The 20,176-nt window shown below is 38.8% G+C and overlaps 1 protein-coding gene across 4 annotated transcripts in view; it reads left to right on the top strand.

The window, feature by feature from the left end:
• The window catches only part of COL24A1 (collagen type XXIV alpha 1 chain), a 134,834-nt gene that overhangs the window by 81,840 nt on the left and 32,818 nt on the right, over window positions 1–20,176 (top strand). For all 4 annotated transcript variants that reach the window (XR_013954444.1, XM_080602971.1, XM_080602970.1 and 1 more), the window contains exons 25-37: window positions 692–745; window positions 2,551–2,604; window positions 4,352–4,405; window positions 5,113–5,166; window positions 10,896–10,949; window positions 11,256–11,300; window positions 11,417–11,461; window positions 12,738–12,791; window positions 15,738–15,791; window positions 16,795–16,848; window positions 17,066–17,119; window positions 18,434–18,487; window positions 19,117–19,224. Coding sequence is in view for 3 of the 4 variants with exons in the window: in XM_080602971.1 (XP_080459097.1) it covers window positions 692–745; window positions 2,551–2,604; window positions 4,352–4,405; window positions 5,113–5,166; window positions 10,896–10,949; window positions 11,256–11,300; window positions 11,417–11,461; window positions 12,738–12,791; window positions 15,738–15,791; window positions 16,795–16,848; window positions 17,066–17,119; window positions 18,434–18,487; window positions 19,117–19,224 (738 nt within the window). In the remaining variant the exon portion in view is untranslated. The remainder of the gene's footprint in view (window positions 1–691; window positions 746–2,550; window positions 2,605–4,351; window positions 4,406–5,112; window positions 5,167–10,895; window positions 10,950–11,255; window positions 11,301–11,416; window positions 11,462–12,737; window positions 12,792–15,737; window positions 15,792–16,794; window positions 16,849–17,065; window positions 17,120–18,433; window positions 18,488–19,116; window positions 19,225–20,176) is intronic.

The raw sequence follows: 20,176 nt of genomic DNA, 5'->3' as shown, positions 1-20,176 counted from the left end.
TCAGCTGGGGCCTTGCTCTGTAACTTATTTTCTATTTCTTGGTTTGATAATAGCGGAGTTATTCCAGGCACTGGGAATAAGATTGTTAAAGGTACTTCATACCTTGTTTCCCATTCCATGTGGTGGTTCTGTTCTACACAGTGGAAATTTGTGGGAGAGTCTCAGGAGAGAGTTTTACTTCATTTTTAAAAGGGCTGGAAGGCTCTGATCCCCTGACTTTAAAGGTGTTTGGGGCTACAACACTTAAAGGGAAATTCTGGCAACACCTCATCCAATATCGTTTTTGACTGTCTTTTACTTTGTTCTACTGAATTTATTCACCTTGAACTTTGTGGTTAGACCGAAGTGCCAGCAGAGCAATTACTACCTTTAATTTTATGTTTGCAAAGCTTCTAGCACTGCAAGATTGACTTCAGAGGCAGACCCTAGGTGGTGGCATGGTATCATTATTAAATTAATGCAGTTTCTATAAGTAGCCATTTACTGTTGATGAGTCTAAATGCAGTGATCCTCTTGCCTGAACTGTAAGCCAGGTTAGCTTGTGCAATCATCACTTCCTGCCATGAGCACTTAGACAAATAGACCAGTAGTTCTCAGGGATGAAGAACATGCTCCACTGCCAGGTTTCTGGGGAGCTGCCAGCCGTGAACTTGGACATTGCACTAATAATTCTCCTTACTTTTTATCGCAGGGATCAGCTGGCTTACCTGGAGAAACTGGGCCATCTGGAAACCTTGGTGAAAAGGTATAAAAATGTATCTGACTGTTCAGCAGCAAAAATCGGAGTTAAAAACCATTGAGGAGATAAAATATTGGGGACAGATCATTTACTGTCCCCAGACAAAGCTAGTATTTGTGTAGCTATTTCAGAGAACAGGGATGTATTAAATGGTGAGATATCAAATTTGACAGATTGCTGATAGATTTGATACCTTGTTCATGTCACAACATTTACTTTACCATCCATTGCTATTGGTTCACAAAACTGGCATAAATGATACTTGGTGTATTCAATAGTTGCTGATTAAGCCCTGCTACATAGTTACGAGATGAATGTAGAAAGATAAAATTTGGCTGTATGCATTAACTGAGTAACGAAGGCAATGTTGTTAGTTTTGTCTGCTGTGCAGTAACAGTTGTGTTTATGAAAGCAACGTTTGGCAGACAACCTGACTAGAACAGTATAAATAGCTTAAGCATATTTGACGTGGTTTTATTTAGGTGAAATATTTTAAAACTGAAAAACAGGAAACTATTATGGGACTGCATGTCAGCTTCAATTATAATAAAAACATAATTGTTGGAATGATCCAACATCATTTTTATTTCTACCCTGCAGGGCTGAATTATTTCACCTGGACTGGTGGCTGCTATTTAAAGAGACCTCATTGTAAAAGTCTTTGCAATTTATTAGCGCATCCATGAAAATCTGATGATAATTTTTTATTTTTGGTTTATATAATATATGAACAGAAATATATCAGTGGAAAGCACTATTTCTGTAAACTAAAAATTTAGAAAACTGTCATATGGTTTTAATCACAATATCATCTTAGAATTCAGCATCAAAGGATTCTTGTTCTTCATAATTACACTTCACCCAACAAAGATTACCTTGGGATACCGCTGCTAGTTTAAGTAGGAGGGGAGGGAAGAGAGAAAAAGGCTAATTATCAGCAAATGGAAGCAATCTTCTTCATGGTGCAATAATTATTTTCATTACTGTGCTGGTTCTATAGAATTGATCTTCCTCTTTTATGGATTAAATGCTGCGGTGCAGAAGTGCTATGTGGTTTTAAATGATGAATGTACTTTGAGCACAGTTATTTTAAAGAAATGTGCCTTTAAAATATGTAATAAATACAGGTAGTACACATGACGTAGTGATAATGCTGTAATAGAAGTGTGATCTTTGCAATGGAAAAAATCTGTGGGCATAGAACTTGGGCTGGATGTGAAGTGAATAAAAGATAAGAAAGTTTGCAAGACAAGAATGAGACCCTTTTTACTCCACCTACTCCAATTGATTTCTGCTGCTGCTTGTAGGGCTGCCTTGCTTTTAGATCTCTGTTTTTCCCAATACATATTGAAGAAATGAGGTAGACGGGAATGTATTTTTTTTTGTTTTCTGTGGCAAGGTTTATGGGTTAAAGAATGTGGTACATGCAACAGAGACAAGGGATCTGCCAGCAGCAATTCACAGAGACTGAAGTAGTACCGAATCTATTCTCTGGTCATCTAAGAAAAGGGAAGACACACCAACTCAATTTTATCATTTATTAAAAAGAAAAAAAAAAACAAACAAACCGCTTCTGTTCCTGAAGGGCAGTCCTTAAACCAGTGGTGGTATTACGTTCTGCAAGTAGTTGTTTCCTTTAGCAATCAAGTCGCTTATAGATTGTGGACTATAATCTGATACAAGTCTTTTTGCATCACTGTTATCACTGTTACATTGTTAGTGCAGGTTAGCCTTGTTGGCACTATATGCTAGAAACAATGGACATGGGACAGAGCACTCACTGTTACTTTCTTTTTAATTTTTCATTAAAGGGAGAGCGAGGCAGTCCAGGACCAGTAGGTCCTCCTGGAGAGAAAGGTGTCACGGTAAGTCACAAGTAATGTAGAATCCATATTTACATTACTTAGAAAGGCACTTTACTTTCCAAAACAGATAAATTCTCACCCTTCTGACGGTGCAACCCTTATAGAAAAGAGTAGTATTTATGAGGCATTGTTCCCCAGAAGCTTCATTAGCAGCTTTAACACCCTCTGAGTGATCTGCTGAATGAAGCAGCAAAATAACTGTTTTTGAAAATGGCTTTTGGCAAACGTGGATAAAAAATAAAACACACTGAACTGAAAGGAGAGAGAAATAAAGGAAGGAAAGTAAACGAACAGTTTATTACATATGCTGGGGTAACGCAAGTTATTCTAGTTGACAGGTTAGTAACCAGTGTGACCTCTTTAATTCTGCTGCACAGCAGTACCCAGACAGCCCCTGGGTACCACCCTGGTTGGAGGATTGACTTCCTGACAGCACCACTGGTCCTAAATCAGGATGCAACATTTCATGCATCATTTGGCAGTCTAGAGGCCACGGTCATATTAGGTGGGTTATCAGAACACAGAAGTATAAAGCTATACATGTGTGGCCATTGCCAAATACACATGGAAGTTCTTGAGGAGATGTAGTAGGGATTTGACTGTGCATTTGTTTGCAAGTATCGTGGTCGTTCCAGAATGAACAGAGAATGCTTACAGACTTAACTGTTCATAAGGAAACAGGAAGGGAGGTTATAGGCAATGTGTAACACTTAACCTTCCCCTCATGGTCATAGTGTTCCTTTATAAGAAATTTTTGGTCTCAAAGCAATGTTACTGATGAGGCTCTGGGGTCATACCATGATCTTGTGCTCTGTCAGTCTCAGGGATTATTTTGTACTTTTCTTTTATACAGTATTAAAGTCAGTGTAGAGCTGGCATGCTGGTAGTTTGACATACTCATTATCCATTGACATAGCATGGGTACTCTGTCCCGTGATATCTGGCAGTAATGTGGTGGGCTATGGTGAAGCCTCAGTGGTTCTATGTAGAGGCTGCAGATGTGGGCCTGTGTGTGATGGACAAGGGCTTTGGACAAGAGCTGTGCTTGGCGTTTTGTCCTGGCCAGTTCTGTCCACACCAGGTTGTCTCTGCTTTCTGTTCCCATTGTCACAGCTTTGTCATGAGGATTTTGGATGGGGTTAACAAACCCTGCAGGATGCATTGCCACAGTTAACTGACTCACTAGGTGTATATAACAACCACTGAACTGAGTGGTTAGTATTATTCTGGGCCACTGACTCTAATCACATTTTTCCTCCCCCAAATCAGCAGTCCCACAAAGAGTTATTTCTAGAACCAGCTAACACTTCGGAGTTTTAGACATTTGAAAAGTTCTGTTCATCAGGAGGAGCTCACATTGATATATTGTGGTACTGGAGAGGAAATTTTGCTTATTGGGATATCTCCGAGAATTGCATGACTAATTTTGTGAATGTGACTCTAAAATAATGAAATCAATTTAGAACTCAGCAGATTTTGTTTCAGGAAATCCCTGTCAGCTAGTGCCCATGTGCAGGGAAAAACATTCTTAGGCTATTTTTTCTGTGATATATCCAATATCTGGATATTTTTGTGGTATATCCAAATAGATCTCTGTTTTCTAAACAAAGCTTTGAGAATATTTTTTGCAAGATTAAACATTTTATTAATTTACTGCCAATTTTGCAGGTAACTAACTGGATTTATTATTGTTGTAATAACAGTTTTGATAAAACTGTGTCCTTTTCTGTATTTATTTCAATTCTAGGGCTATCCAGGACCTCCAGGAGGCCCTGGGCCTGTGGGGCCTGAAGGATTACCTGTAGGTATAAAATAGTGCTTTGGTTTGTTAAAAAATGTGCCATTGTTAACTTGCCTTTTTGCTTTGCTGGAATTAAGAACATTTTCTAATTGGTGCTGCAGTCTGTAAAACTGTCATGAAAATTTACCCATCCAGACACAAAGTCTGTTTACCTGCTCTTTACCAGGATAATCCAGGAGAGACAGGAAAAGTAATTATATCATTTACTCACTGATATAAAAACTACTCAGTTGATAAAAGTAGAGGCTTAAAATTTTTTAAGGATGGTTTATTATTGCACAGCAATTTTATTCATTGATGCTTAATATAATTTACATATATCATATTTAGTTTCATTATTAATAAAAATATTTTCTGATTTACTTATGTAATTGTGTTGTAATTTGGCTGTGGCTCATCAATACACAACGGTTAGGCTTTTTGAACATAATGTTTCTGAAGTAAAAGTTTGAGGAATTTTTGGACGTTAGACAAAAGTAATGTATCCAACAGTCACATCGTGCTTTCTTACTCAGAATAAAATTACATAGAGACTACTATTTAGATTTTAATAGATAAATTGTACTAACACAATTAGTTGAACTTGAACCATGAATAGACGTTACTGATTTGTGTTGGCTACATTAGCTATTACTAAGTGTGCATGAACCCCATAGTTTCTAGAAATCTGTCTGTAGAAGACAATAATAAGTTTGTTTGACATGTAGGGACCTTCTGGGACAAGAGGACCACCAGGGCCACAGGGACCTAAGGGAAGAAGAGTAAGTAATACTGATGTATGAATCTGATATGTGACCCACGTACAGTTGCTTCCACTGAATTCTGTTCCGGACTCCAACTATTTGTACTGACATCAGACAGATGATACTTGTAATCCCATGTAGAAAGCAATATGATTCTTCATTTCTTCTCCCATTCCAGTTAAATAGGGGTTTGCCATTGATTTCAGCTGACAACAGGACCAGGACAAAAATTGCAAATGGCCTTGTTTTCTGTAGGCATAAATATGCAAATGTTGCCATTTATAACTACCATTGGACTGTTTTGGTGTTTTAGGAACTGTTTTCTTTATCAGCATGTCATTTATATCTTTGGAAATAAAATCAAAGTCCTCAGTGGCTGTGAGAGGAAAGAGCAAAGTCAGAAGAGGATGTAGTCGAGCATCTCTGACTTCCAATTAGGCTGTTATTTGCAATTCCTGCATTTTGAAAAAATGAAATGGGAAGCCATTTTTCATTTTATGCAAAGTCCAAATAAACCAAGAGGGAGTCTGTCCTTATCAAATTGTATGAGTATTCGATCACAGTGCATAAAACCAGTTCAGTGAAAGTATTCCACTTTGTTACCTTGGTATTGATGGCTTCATGATTTTCATAAACGCTTTCCTTCATAAACCCCACCAGTCATTTCCTGGGCTTGGATGCTCTTACTTCTGCAGTCTGAGCTCAAGATGCCTGCAGGAAGCACTGGTGGCTCATTGTATAGATGCTTTTGGTTACAGCATGAACAACCTTCTTCTGACTGGCTTTACAAAGTTTGTCAAAAATAGCAGTGAAGCTTCACCCTTCTAGCCATCAGGCTAGTGGCACGTGGAGGAGGAGTACATATATGCAGACCCATTTTCACTGTAAAATGCTGATGCTTGAGCTTCGTCTGAAAAAGAAAAATCCTTTGGGCCTTATCTGTCTTTTTGAGTTTGTTTCACCAATCACCTATAGGTTGCACTAAGTTCAAAGGCCAGCTGAAAAGTAACTTAGTGCAAATAGTTGTCTCTAAGATTGGAACTGATCTGCTTTCAGGATGTATGTTTTAATTCCAGTAGACACAGCATTCCCTTAGAAACTCCTCTTTTGATCCTTCCCTCTTGGCAGTCCATCTGCCAGCATCACCAGAGCTGGAGTCAGAACCAAGCTGCTGACATAAATGTGAGTCCTGGAGCCTCTCCTCCCTCCCAGCATCATCTGCTACCTGGTGATTGTTTTTGTGGGGTGGGGGACAGACTTATTTTAATTTAGATTCTGTTTTGAAGGTAGGAGATATTTTATTTAAGGAGTATCACATCATCTGCCAACTGAGACAGGAATTTTTGAGGGAGTCTCTATGCCTTTGGCAGCACATCATGGAGTACATTGCTTATAATTAAAGATCACTCAAAATAAATCCCAAACATCACAAGCTCTGTGGAAGTCCTGGTTCGGAGTTGTGGTTTGTGCCTTTGCCTTCATCCAGCATGACTGGGAATGCTTCATGTAAGCATGTATTGGAGCCGATCCAGGTCTTCAGGCTCTGTGAACAAACTCCCAAGGAAACCATTGAGAACTTTTTCAGCTCTCAAAATCAAAATATCAGACCCAAAGTGGACTCTCGCATAAGGAAAATATCTGGAGGCCCCTGAAACCTGGGGTTTGTCATCACTGGATTCAGAATGACAAGTGTAAGAACCCTAAGCTCTGTGTGGCAGCCCTTGGAAAAATGCGTACTGCAGTCACATACAGAAGTTAAATAGAAGCATATGGAAATTCCCCTTCACTGTGACTGAAACATCTTACCCCATCTTCATAGCTGGAATCTGCAGGAAGTCTTGGGAGTGCTGACCCTCCACTTCTGCACTGTCACAGAGTGGAATTCCTTCATGTCATAAATTCTGGACCTTACAGCAACCAGTTCACATCCAAGATTACCCAGCAGCCTACTTCTGCCTGAGAGCATCCAGCTGCTCAGTCTGCAGTACGCTGGGGAGTTCTGGCCAGCTGAAGGGAGGCTGTCTGGGAGCCTATGGAGTACCTCAGTCAGGGGGTTTTGGGGGATGTGCCCCTGAGCACAGAGGTTCCTCAGCTCACGTTCAAGACTTCTGGAAGACAAGCTGGTAGCAATGTTGGCAGCCATGAAGGCATTGACGCATTTTTTAGTTCTGTGTGTTAATGTAAGGAGAAGAAAACTAGAATGCCAGAGACTGGTGCTGCTTTTTGTCCATACGATAATCTCTGATTAACACAACAGTTATCTTTAATTTGAGAGGAAGAGTTCATGAATCGTTAGATTCACTTAATGAGTGAGACTGGAGTAAAAATCTTAAGAATTGCCAAGTTTCTGAGCAGTTAGTAATCTTCAGGCTGATGTTTGGTGTTTTAAAGCTTAAAAGCAATAGTTTTTCTGCTCTTATTTTCTTGGAATTCTGCTCATTAAGAGAGATAAGTAGCTGCATAGTGTGCTTATAATGTTATTTTCTTATATCTTTTCTTATATCTAGGAGGTAGGATGAGGAAAACAAAAAGAGTTGATTGGCATTTCTTGCCTTCGTATATGAACTTTTTTTCATTTGATTATCCTTGAGTTTTCTATGCAATATGTTCCATTTTAGAAATAAAGCTGAACTCTTGCCAAAGAAAAAAGTAGTAGCAATCATTTGGCAGCCTTACTCCTCAGCTCAGTTGCAACCTAAATTAAATAACAGCAGGCAAATTATGTGTATCTCTCATTCTGTCCTAGTTATAGTAGGAAAAGATACAGATCCAACCCATCCGTGCCAATAATGAGTCACACTGTGCTATTTATACGAATGTTATGGTGTGCTTCTGATAGAATATTAAATTGGCTTTCCCTTGGATTCCAGCACTCTACTCTATGGCAGGCTAACGGTAGGTTAAAAACAGGCATTGCCCAGAGACAGAAGCTGAGCTTCATGTTGGTTTCTGTTACTTTGTTTTCGATTCAAAATTATTTAGAGAAAGGTTGGTGTTTTGAATGATACGCCACTTGACTTGGTTAGCAACGATTAAATCAGTTGTCATTCTCTTCCTAATGACTGGGCTGCTCATGCCATCTCCACTGAAGCGGCAGTCCCTGTGTGACTAGCAGAAAGGTTTTGGCACATTACGCACATAATTCAGAGAGAATCCTATGCAGTTTCCTGGCAGGGCCATTTCTCAAACTATGGGCTATGACCCCCATTATGACTAAAAGGAAGTCACAAGCGTTTAAAAAAGATCTATCTGTTAATATTATTAATGATAGAAGATAAAAATTTCTTTATTACACAAATTCATACAATTAAAATGTGTCCTCCTTGAGTATTTCATCTTATCAGCCCTGTTGAGAATGCAAAGACACATGACAGGCCACGTATCTAAGAAGTCTGAGAAACACTAAAATTATTCTGCAATTGCTAACCTTAACACTCTGAATTTCCCCCTCCCTGTGTTCCCCAGGGGATTCCTTTGCAGCCTGTCCTTGAACTTCTATCTCCCCTTAACCCCAGCTCATTGACTCATCCTCGTTTCATCTCAAGGCTTCCCACCTTCCCTTTCCCTTCCATTATCGGAGAACTTTCTCTTGAAAGCAATGTCAGATCATGGGACTCTAAACCTGCTCAGTCCTCCTTGAGCTTTCATCACAACTCATTTGGTGTGCATTATAGGTATCAGTTACAGAAAAAGAGCAGATCAGTAACCTGACGTTAATTTAATCCAGATGTTTAGCTTTCTGTTAAGTAATGCTGTATAATAATTCAGTAATTGGGCTTAACACAATTACATAATCTGAACTTGAGACCCAGTCCTGTTTCCCTTATCAAGGCCTCCATCACCCTTGAAAACACTGTTAGTCTTTCAGTCCTGATCTTTGAGTGTGTTGAAGTCCCTAGGAGTTTCTCCGTAGACTTTTAGTTGTCTTTGGATTGGGACCTTTCTCAGCAAGAGCCCTGCAGCAGCCAGGAGTGTTGTCGTCTCTTATAGCTTCTCTTCTTTTCTATTCTAGCTTAAAAAGAAAAAAGAAAAAAAAAAGTGCCTGTAAATAGTCATGATTTGATCATAACGGGGAAGGTGGCCAGGATAACACAAGGATTGCCTCACAAAAGCTGTGTCCAAAACTGCCAAAGGTTTCCGAAGTATTCAGACAGCTTTCCCTGCCTGTTCCTTTTCCTCATCCTGTGTTTCCTGTTTGCTCCCTCATGCTGGCCAGAAGCAGCAGTGCTGAAATGCTGGCAGATAAGCTGCTCATGGGATAATTATGGCTTGGCCAGGGGATGTAGTGATACATCAACTCACAGGAAGGACCTTTTCTTGAGACTATTCTGTTGCAAGAGCAAAGCCTAACAGATTCTGGATTCCAAGTTACCAACCAGCCACTTCTTTTACTGTAGCTCCAGAGAGGGGCAGGTGGGTGTTCATCATCTGTTCTGACAGAGGTTTTGATGTTCGTTGGTAAACCCAAGTTAGAGTGAACAGAGTTTTGCCATGTTTTACCTCAGAAGCTCAAGAGGGACATGGAAGCCACAAACATTTTTTGAGGGGAAAGTAATATAAATAAAATCAAATGTATTTCCAGCACTTCCAACAAAGTCTTTTTACAAGCCCTGCATTATTACTTGATAGAACACTTTACAACTCTCTGGAATCAGATGTGATTGCATGCCCTGCACTATAAACCATGACCCAAGAAGTAAGGCTCTCTACAACTTAGTAGTGCGCTCCAAAAATGCAGATCTTTTTCCTCAAGGCAATGCCATAGCAGTGTACTAGTTCCTTTTGCTTGGTACAAGCACAGCCAAGAAGCCACCAGGAAAGCTGTCGTCTCTCATCCTCCACAGCATACTGCTGTAAAGAGCCCAGCTCTGTTGTCTTGGTATTCATCTAGCTCTTACTTTAAAGTGGTCATTGGTTTCAGATTGTTATTAACTGGTTTTAATTTTGTTTTCTATATACAAACATTCATTGTGTTTAGAGTTATGGAAATACCCTCCTGAGTCAGTGTGGATAAAATGTTCTTTTCCACTTAGCTCATTACCTATTTTAAGGATTTTTTTTATTTGCTTGTAAACTAATGGATTTGCATTACTAATCTTAAATAATCATATCTGAACATCTTGGCAATAAATATTTGCTATATTTGTAATAGCATAGCATAACATAATAGTCTTTGTTCATGTATTGATTGTAAAATATCAATTTACAGTAGACAGTTTATTTTAATAATACAGCAGTTTACTCTGTGAGATTATAAATTGGTTTTAATCTTGCCTCAAACAGGCTTACTAATGGAAGAAATTTATCTGCCTGTTTTAAAGTTTTACAACCTAACTGGATTTTTTTACATGTACAACCTATGCTCAAAAGCAAGCACCCCATATAACCAGTGCTCATCTAAATTCTTCTAAATACATGTTGCATGCTTAAAAAGTGGATGAAAAAGAGTGGAAAATATCTGCCTGCAAGCTGGGTCTAACAGAGTCCCTAAACATCTTGTTTACATTTTTAAAAACAAACAAAAAGAAAACCTTACATTCACATTATAGTAAGCCAGTAATGAATTTTATTATTTGAAGCTCTATTTCACACTTAACATACAGTGAAAAATTTTCTTTGTCCGGTGGATTTTCAGAGTACATGTCAACAAAATGTGTTTTCCTCTCCTAAAGCTTGTGTTTCATCGCCCTGCTGATAGCCTGAAATAACATGCAATTAATGTTCCTAATCACTTGTTCAATATTCAGGGACCTAGAGGTCTAGATGGTCCTCCAGGAGAACCAGGGACACAAGGCCTTAAGGTGAGTGCTTGCATTGCTCAGTACTTTACAAAACATTTAGATAGATCATGACTGGCAATATCCCCCACCCCACCCAAAAAAAACCACAACACCTAGTGTGTTAGAAGTCATAACAAGTTTCCATTTAGTCTGGGAGAAGCCTTGCAAATTTCTGCCTTTTTCAAATATTTCCTTATTATGGTATAAACTCATCTAAGCCTGAATCCGCAATTTCTGCACTTAACCCAACATTTAAACTTGGAGCAGCTGAATGCAGCTTATCTAGCAAACGCGTATAGAACTCACATGGTTTTGGTTATTTATCAGGGAGAAAGAGGAGATCCAGGAAAGAAAGGCACTCCTGGGCTCATTGTAAGTATTGGAGACAATCTTTATATTAAGCCTTAATGCAGTTAACACAAGTTTCTGAGCTGTGTTTGGAAGTTATCTGAAGCCAGCATCATCTTTCAATATTTCTCTTTGACCAGGGCAAAGCTGGGAATCCAGGACAAAGAGGAGATCAAGGTGCACCAGTGAGTATGAAATGCTCTAGTACTTCTTCCCAAACACCAAATACCATACTTCTTTATCGCTCGTATAAGGGAATTTGTCTACTTTGGAGCAGCTGGAAAACTAACATAAGAGTTTGTATTTTTTCATACAAAGAATCAGAGGCAGAAGTGAGAGTAAGTGTGAACATGGTGGTCTGCTGCTAGACCAGTGTTTTCATGGACAATTGCCCACAGTGCATACCTACGGTATGTTAGCAAATTGCAGCAGAATGGCAACTATGTGTAGCTTGGGGGTGCTAGAAGTTGTTTTGCTAGTAGTTTTATTGTAGTTTTAAGGGAGAAATTCATTGTGACATAGAAAATAATTGTTTGACGGATTTTAGACTACATGTGTGCCATCGATGTTGGGATAAATAAAGAAAAATATATGAAATAGATATCGTGTAGGAGAAAATTCCTCTTTTTTTCAATGGAAATCTAACGTGTTCTGTTTAAGTTTTTCTTTTACAAAGGAGGTTATTAATCAATCCTAATGGTACGGTATTTTTTAAAAAGAAGGAAGCAGAAAAGCAGAAGCAAAGCAGTAATGGTAGTGATTTTGTGCTGAAATTGAGACTCAGCATGCTGGTTGCCACTGCTTTTCTCTTGCCTCTTCTGGTCAGATCTAGGAGCCTGGTGCCTCTCACCTTTGACAATGGGTTTTCATTTCCTGTTCCTTCACTAGGACTTGTGTGTGTGTCTATATATACACAAATGAATGAAGCAAAGCCTCATTAGGCTGAAATGATGGGAATTAGTACATTTATTGCAAAGTACAAGATACTGCACTAGTACTACAGCTGCAGTTTCTAGAAGAGGGTGTGAGATGCATGCAATGAGCCAGGATGAGCAGAAAGAAAAGTGGGGTGTGAACCCTTAGTGGTACCTCAAATACAGTTTGTAGGACAAGACACTCGTAACGTTATGGTTAGGTTGAGTCTACACACACAAGCAGAACATGAGACTAAGGAGAACAGTGAGGATCTGATAAATGGCAGGTCAGCCAAGATCTATCCCTAAGTAAAAAATATTTTTTTTTAAAAAAAAAAAAAAAAGGTTTTGTTTGGGGCTTCCTCACCTGCCACAAGGGCCAGTGATATGGCAGTGCATGTCATCCAGAAGAAAAAATTTCTTAGGTATTCCTGAGCAAGTGATTGAGTGAGCAGAAATAAGAGAGGGAAGTGGCTTTTCACAGAATGTGAAACAGCTTGTTTCCTACAGATTTTTTATTTTACTTCATTTTATTTTTAACTTTGAGGGTATGCCTGGGCCTCCTGGAACCACAGGAGACAGAGGACCAATGGGAGAGCCAGTAAGTTGATCCTTATGCCTGCTTTAAAATTTTTCCACATATTGTACTGAATTCCCGAGTAACTCAAGCTCCATTTTACCAAGATTTGTTGTTGTTAGCAGCGGTTAGGTAGGAATTGTGGGGTAATTGTTCTAAAACTACAGGGCTAGAGTCTGCCTCCATTGCTTAGCCTAACTTATAAATAAGGAGACCTGTTAATCATGTTGGGAAGCACTGAAGTAAGGCATGCACAACATAAGAGAGCATGGCAGAATCTGGATTGCAATATTAGGTGGCTCTACTGTGTATTGAGGCAGACATCCAAGTTATGGATTATGTAAATGTATGTGCCAGTACTGATGTTAGTGGTGTTTTTTCAGACAAATTTTAGGATTGTTATTCAAAAACTCAGGAACCGCATCTATTTGGCAGGTTAAAGTTTCAAGAAAAAAGAGACTGTTCTAATAAACCTCAGACATTCCTCTGCTGAATGGATTCTTGTTCTGATTATTATTATTTCAAAGCCACACTCACTTTCATGTGGCTAAAGTTGTAACAGACGAACGTGAAGGATCTGCAGCAAATACGTACAAAGTACTGAAATATGTAGCCGTGATAGGAATACTATTGCATCACCATCTCTGGGGGCAAATCAGATTATGTAAGTCCAGTGAAAGAGCGTGCTTTCCTAGAAGGGGGACTTGGGGAAAGGCTGCCACTTAATGGTGCAGAAGTCTGAGTTGTCAAAAAATGTGTGGTTTTGTTGCTTCTGAAATGATATTTTGTACATCAAACAACATACAGTTAATTTAAATTTTGAAAGTGAACTGTTGATATAAAGTGTGTTATTTCTAATATTATTTCTAAAATTATTAAAAAATATTTCTAGTAATCCTTAGGCTGACAGATGCTTATAGAAAGCCATTGCACACTGGAGAAGCGTGGTCTAGAAAAATTCCAACAGCCAACATTTTAGAAATTTTAGCAAATTTTCTTTTGAATAAAATTACCTGTTTACTTCAGTTGCCAACTTGTAGGAATGGCAAAATGTGTCAACAGAAAATGTATTTTCTAACCTCTGTTATTGGGTTCGTGTCACTTTTTCTCTTCCATATAATCTAATCTGTTTTACTTAATGTGACATCTGACAGCCTTATAACGCAAGGCTTATACATAAAATTCCTGCTATTTTCTGGTCAATACTGAATTTTTATATACATTGAATGACAATCAGCCTTATCTAACTTAAGTGGTCTACTCTTGAGGAACCTACGCTTCTGTTGTTCTCATCATTGTAGAATCTATACGCGCACTGTCAGCTATGAAGGAAGCTGTGAAAATGATGCAAGACATTTCAAAATGAAATGCTTGGCTCTTTTTTTAACTGCTTTTGCAAGCAAGTTGATTTCATCTTCTGACAGCTGGTCACTATACAGAAGCCAGCTGCTGAAACAGTTTCCCTTGCCCTGTCACTAGTTCTGCACGGAGCAGAAAAATGCAAATTATTGATGGAGGAGCACAGAAACTTATGCAATTAGAACTATTTGTAGTAGCAGGCTTGATCTAAATTACATGTTAACCTGACTTATTGTCAGGCAATTCAGTGAAAATCTTGTTTGCAAATTATCTGCTGTTAATGGTTAAATGGAATCCCTATATTACCCTGTTTGGCGTCTGGATTTCCCTGAAAGTCACAGGGGAAAGATGTGTTACCAATCTAGCAGGCTTAGCTCTGCGTGAATACTACGACTTGACTCCTGAATCAAACTGAAGCTTTCTGACAATTGCGTTGTGGAATGTCATGGAATTGCTGCAAACCAAAACCCAATGGACTTAGTGTAGCCCAACTGAATTATCAACAGGAAATTAACTGCAGTTTCAGTCATTCTTCACACTTAAATGAATCTATAGGTTAAAATAGATGCATCTGCTGAAGTGTTCTCCTTCACATGCAGTTTACATTGGTACTGCAAGGGAAGAACAGACTTGTGTGATCACTGCCAAGTCATCAGGAGGAGGAAAACCATATGCGTAGCTTGTAAGGAGGAGGTGAAATAAAAAAGAGTAAATACTTGCTCAAAAGGCTTCTATCACCAATACGAGTAGCAGCATCTTTACTTTACATGAGATTTAATAGAGCAACAAAATGTTTTGAATGTAGAATCTCCTTAAACTCAAATGAGTCCAAAAGAGGTAAATGGGTACGAACTTTCTCAGAGTTCAGACTGGATACATCGAGGGGGTTGATTTGTCTTGACATATGTTCATAGTGGATCTAGAAACAGCGGTAAGCTGTTACAAGCAAACTCTGCTCCCCAGGCATGCAAATTCCATTCCATATGCAGAGGTGGACAATCTAACATGCATAGAGCTTGAGCATGCTACTTTAGGAAGAGATCCTCACGTGTGTTACTGCAATCTATTATTTATAGTAGGGCTTATAAGAAAATGATCGTAGCATATTTACTGATATTATCAAAAAGTCTCCAGCCTTCACTCCATTACACCTCAGTGATTGTTCTCTGTAAACATTGTTAAATCCACAAATCCACAGTGAAGCACACAGTAGTTGCTTTCAGTTAATTCTGTACCAGACTGTAGGCTTTTCCACAAAACAAACCAGACAGTCTAACAAACCTTAATTAAACAAAGTCTCAGTTAATCAAGAGGAGAGCTTAGTTCAGATAACAGTTTACTTTTGGTCTATAAGAAGAGACATCTGTGTTATTCTTGGAAATCTGTTATTTTGGTGTGAAATCTGTTATTTCACTGTGTCAGGACTGGCGATGAGGTCTTTGGTACTGTATGCTTTCATGGTACTTGCATACACTGTGGGATTCAGGAGGAAAGACAATGAAGTATGCTTCTTTGTGCCAGTTGGTAGAGTTCTGAAGAGACAAAGTCAAGGCTGTACAACATAATTTAATGTTAATTGAATGATGCAGCCAAAATTTTGTTTAATGGCAGGGTCCAAGAGGACAGCCGGGGGATGTTGGCACTATTGGAGAAATGGGTTTGGAGGTGAGTTTTTAATCATCTATATACTAATCACAAACACTCGAGCAACAGAATATGCCTAGACAATGTGTTCAGAAATTATTTTTTGGATTACATGTAGCTGACTTAAATACCATGAGCTGCTGAGAGTCTCTCTTAAAGCTTTTGCAAAGCAATAATGTCTGAAACAAGTACCTCTTTCTGTTGTGAGCTGTTGTCAGGCATGCATTCACGACATCTGTGGTAAACAACTTGTGGGGGGAAGAAGAAACATTCTCCTTGCAGTTAGATAAGCTTATCCAAGACGGGGGGTTTGCAACTGGAATGGTATTAATCATATGTCCTTGCAAATGGTAGATGAAGAAAAGCAGCTGCAGGCTGTCTTCTTCCTAACTTTTGCTTCTATTTTTTGCTTTGTTTTTAATATCTCTTTGAAAGAAGTATGACAGAATGTATTAGCCACATTTGCAATGAAGTAGATGAGGGATGAGCTCGCTTAGAACAAAAGGAATTTGGCTTCTTCAAAGAAATGCACTGCCTCAGTCACCCAGAACCCAGTCTTCTGACTGCCTGTTAAAAACCAAATCAGAAAAAGGTTTAAATGTAAGCTCTACAAGAAGTAATCTGATACCATTAACCCTGTGAAAGCTGAAGACCTGTATATTTGTTTTCCAATGTCTGTATTTACTTAACTCCAAGTCTAAACAGTGATGGAGTAGTCCGTAAGATTTCCAAAAGGTAGATTATTGCTTAGCTTGCTAGCAATTTATAATGAAAGGTAAATGCTTAGTGGTATTGCTGAGTCTTCAGTATATTACCGCTCGATGGTACAGTTCTGAATGCCTTTATACTCTCCTGTCAGTCTATAGTAAGACCAAGCAATTGTTTTCTCTTATTTTTATTTTTCAGGCATGCAGTTTTCTAAGTGTCTCATGTCATATTTTTGCTTGTATTTTGTCAGTGTTATTTGGTAGTAGCAAAATTATTATTGATGATCATGTGTAACAATAGCTCTTGTACCATGCAGGGACCTCCTGGCCCTGAAGGAGAACCTGGAATGCAGGGAGAACCAGGCACGAAGGTAAATGTTGAAAATATTCTCTTGGGCTTTTTAAATTTTCCGGTTTCCAAAAAAAAAAAAAAAAAGGAAATCAGAGGGATCTGACTTATTAGCCAAGTAGATAGCGATACAGTGTGTGAGCCATTAAGCAGTATTGTCATGATGATTGCATTATCTGTAAACCCCATCATTGTTAGAAATATCAACTTCAAGATTTAATTTTCTTGTGATATTCCAGGGAGATGCTGGACCTGCTGGGAAGGTTGGAGAACCAGGCGACCAAGGTTTAAGGGTGAGCTCTGGGTAAATCTTTTCTAGAAAGAAAAGTATGTTACAGATGTGTCAGAAATGCAAGTCAGAAAACCTTGATTTGTCAGAAGATTTTAAAAGAGTGTTGTAATGCCATGACAAGTTAAAAAGAGTATTGATTGTGAAGGTGAAATTTTTCTAAGTGTCTCATGTCACAGAGACCCATGAATAAGTGGTTTGAGCAGGAAACTAAATCCAAGGGTGTCTAGCCCAGCTGTTAAGATAACAGCACAGAATACTGCTGTGTACAGATACCCAGTCTGGGTGAAATAATGGGAACATTATAGTCCCAGCAGAGCAAGCTGTCCCTCTGTACCACTGTCTCATGCAGCTGATTTGCTTCTGGTGCTGTGGATAGCTCATTCAGCAACTAGTTTTACCAAACACGTGTGCCTGCTTATTCTTTCTGCATGTGTTACCTCTTTCATGTGACAGTTGCCTACCTTTGAAGGATGATAAAAGCTTTTAAAATGCTAGAGACAGGTTTTATTCAGGGCACTTGTAAAAGAGCATAAACTGTATCCTTTTAGATTTGAGCCTTACCATTGAGCTAGTCTCTTGTTCTGTTAGTTCCTTGCTGTTATCTTTTTCTCCTGCCCAAAATCTCTAGCAAGGTACATTCCACAATTTGCCAGCCCTGGCAGAACAGTAAAACCTGGTACTAGTACACAATAGAAGCTCTGGACTTACCATACTTCTATGCCTGAAACACCGTGTTATTAGTATAGGACAGCTTGTATTTGCTGTTTTACTATCTGCATCAAAAGTTGCAAGTTGCCACTGTCTTTGAATATCAGGCCCTGAGAAATGCAAATATTCTAAAATGTCATAGTAGATAGTACTGTTGGTAAATGATGAGTTTTTCATGGCCCTAAACTGAGTCACTGAACATACCAATACAGTAGTTATCCACATAAACTTCCATAAAATGGAACAGAATAGATGTATTTTTGAGGTTACTGTAATTACATGTCATGTACTCTGAAACTAAGCAATCTCAGTGCCACTGTTCAAATCTTCAGTGTTACATGAGCATAGTATTGCCTCAATTTTCTAATGTAGATTGTCTTCTACATGTTCCGGTGTTCCAGGTTCACAGGGCTGTAACTGTCACTGTAAATCTGTGAAAAATGAAGACAAATTATCACAGCAACATAAAAGTAGTCCAAAGTTCAGAAAGTCCAAAAAGATAATAAGCATATGTAAGAGCAGTCTGAGTTCTTCCAAGGCAATACTTTTATCTGGAGAAGTTCTGTTAGTGGCAATAACTTTGTTTTCAATTGTTCATTTCTGCAAGGGTGAACCAGGACCTCCAGGAGAAGATGGTGTTCAAGGAAAAGATGGCCCAAAGGTACATTCAGTTTTTATTTTTTTATGGCAGATGTAAAGCAGTCATATTAATTTAAAGACCAATATATCTTTTGCCCCCCCCTGCCCCCCCCCCCCCCCCCCCCCCCGGTTTCACAAGTTCACCAGAGCCCAGCTGAGTAAGTTTAGTTTTAACATGGGAGGCTCTATATATTATAGGTTTTCCTGTGCCTTTTAAGCACAGACCTGCTCTGCAAGCTCAACAAAGTTGAATGGCTTGACAGAGAAATGCAAACTGAAGAACTGAGTACATCTTATTTCCTTTATGACCATCATGCTGGACAGAGCGAGCCCAAATTTACTCCATGTCCTCTGTCAGATCAATGCTATGCCAGGGAATATGTCAGGTGCAAGGACAGGGGACGTCACATCCTCAAGGTAGATGGAGATGGATGAAGCAAAATCTGGCTGTAGAAAGAGTGAATGAATGAGATAGAAAGGGCTTTACCCTAACTTGGAGCCTGATCTGAATTTGACTGGAAAAATTCCTGTTTGTTTGTTTTATGGTCAAACCTGAAGATTTCGAATTCACTTTTCTCAAGAATAATTAATTTTGGAACAGTAACTTGATTAATTTTATTTATTCATTCATTTATTTTTGCTACCCTTTAGGGAGACCCTGGAGAACAGGGCCTACTTGGAGAAGCTGGTGAAAAAGGAGAGATGGGGATACCTGGAATTGTCGGACCCCCTGGTGAACCTGGCATAATGGGTGTTCCTGTAAGTGTTTTCAACTTTAAGTGGGCTCTTTGTGATTCTTTTCTTTTTAATTTAGCTTACTTTTATTTTTTATTTTCTGTTTTGCTATTGCATTAAAGATTACTGTCTTTAAACTAGTTTGTCTGCCCTTTCTATGTGGTTCTGCTTTTCAGGGTTGGTAGAGCAAGAAGTGTTTTCCCCATCTTAAATCTGGGGTCTCTGAGCAGACAGTATTTCCTCACACTTGTCACCTAGACACATACACCACACAGCCTGGCGTCTCTCACTTCAGATCTCTCCCCACCAGACAACCTTCTGTTGTTAGTCTCTATCCTCACCTTCATTTGGAGACTGTGGGCAGTTTAACAGAATTAAATCATTGTATAAATTTTTAAAAATGCCCAAAGAAATTGGTGAGATAATGTATCCTACCATAAATTGTGCTGTAAGATGTTTCATTGTTTTCTATCTTTCCCTACCTAATGGCTTTGTTTGCTGTCCCAGGGCTATTTAGTTTTTAGTTTAGATTAAAAGTTTGTCAGGACAAAGAACTGCCATTTTGAGCAGTTTACAAATAATAAAGCTCTAGAACTTAAAGCATGCAAGATCTGCCTCCAGTTGAAGATTTTGTGCTGATCTCACCAAATACATGCTGTCGTTCTTTTAAATACACTTTAACAACAAAAGTTAAGTCTAAAAATAACATTTCTAGAAAAAGTGATATCTGTAATGTTGAGGTGTCTTTATTTAGAAAATTATTGCAGCACAGACACCAACAGCATGGGATTTCTTAAAGTGTTGGATTATAGGGCCTTCTCTGGTAAGAGATACAAGACAGGTCAAAGTGGCTTAAAACCAGTGTCACGTGATAGTAGATACCACATAGTCCAAACAGCGTCTGCTGGTGTTTCCTGATCAGTTGCCTTTGGAGGATGGCCTGTCTTTCCTAACAGTGGCCTTTCTACATTGCTGG

Source organism: Anser brachyrhynchus (genome assembly GCF_964034855.1).
Source record: "Anser brachyrhynchus genome assembly, chromosome: 8".
Classification (NCBI taxonomy): Eukaryota; Metazoa; Chordata; class Aves; order Anseriformes; family Anatidae; genus Anser; species Anser brachyrhynchus.
The sequence above is the reverse complement of the archived record's forward strand: the minus strand, read 5'-3'. Positions and strand labels throughout refer to the sequence as shown.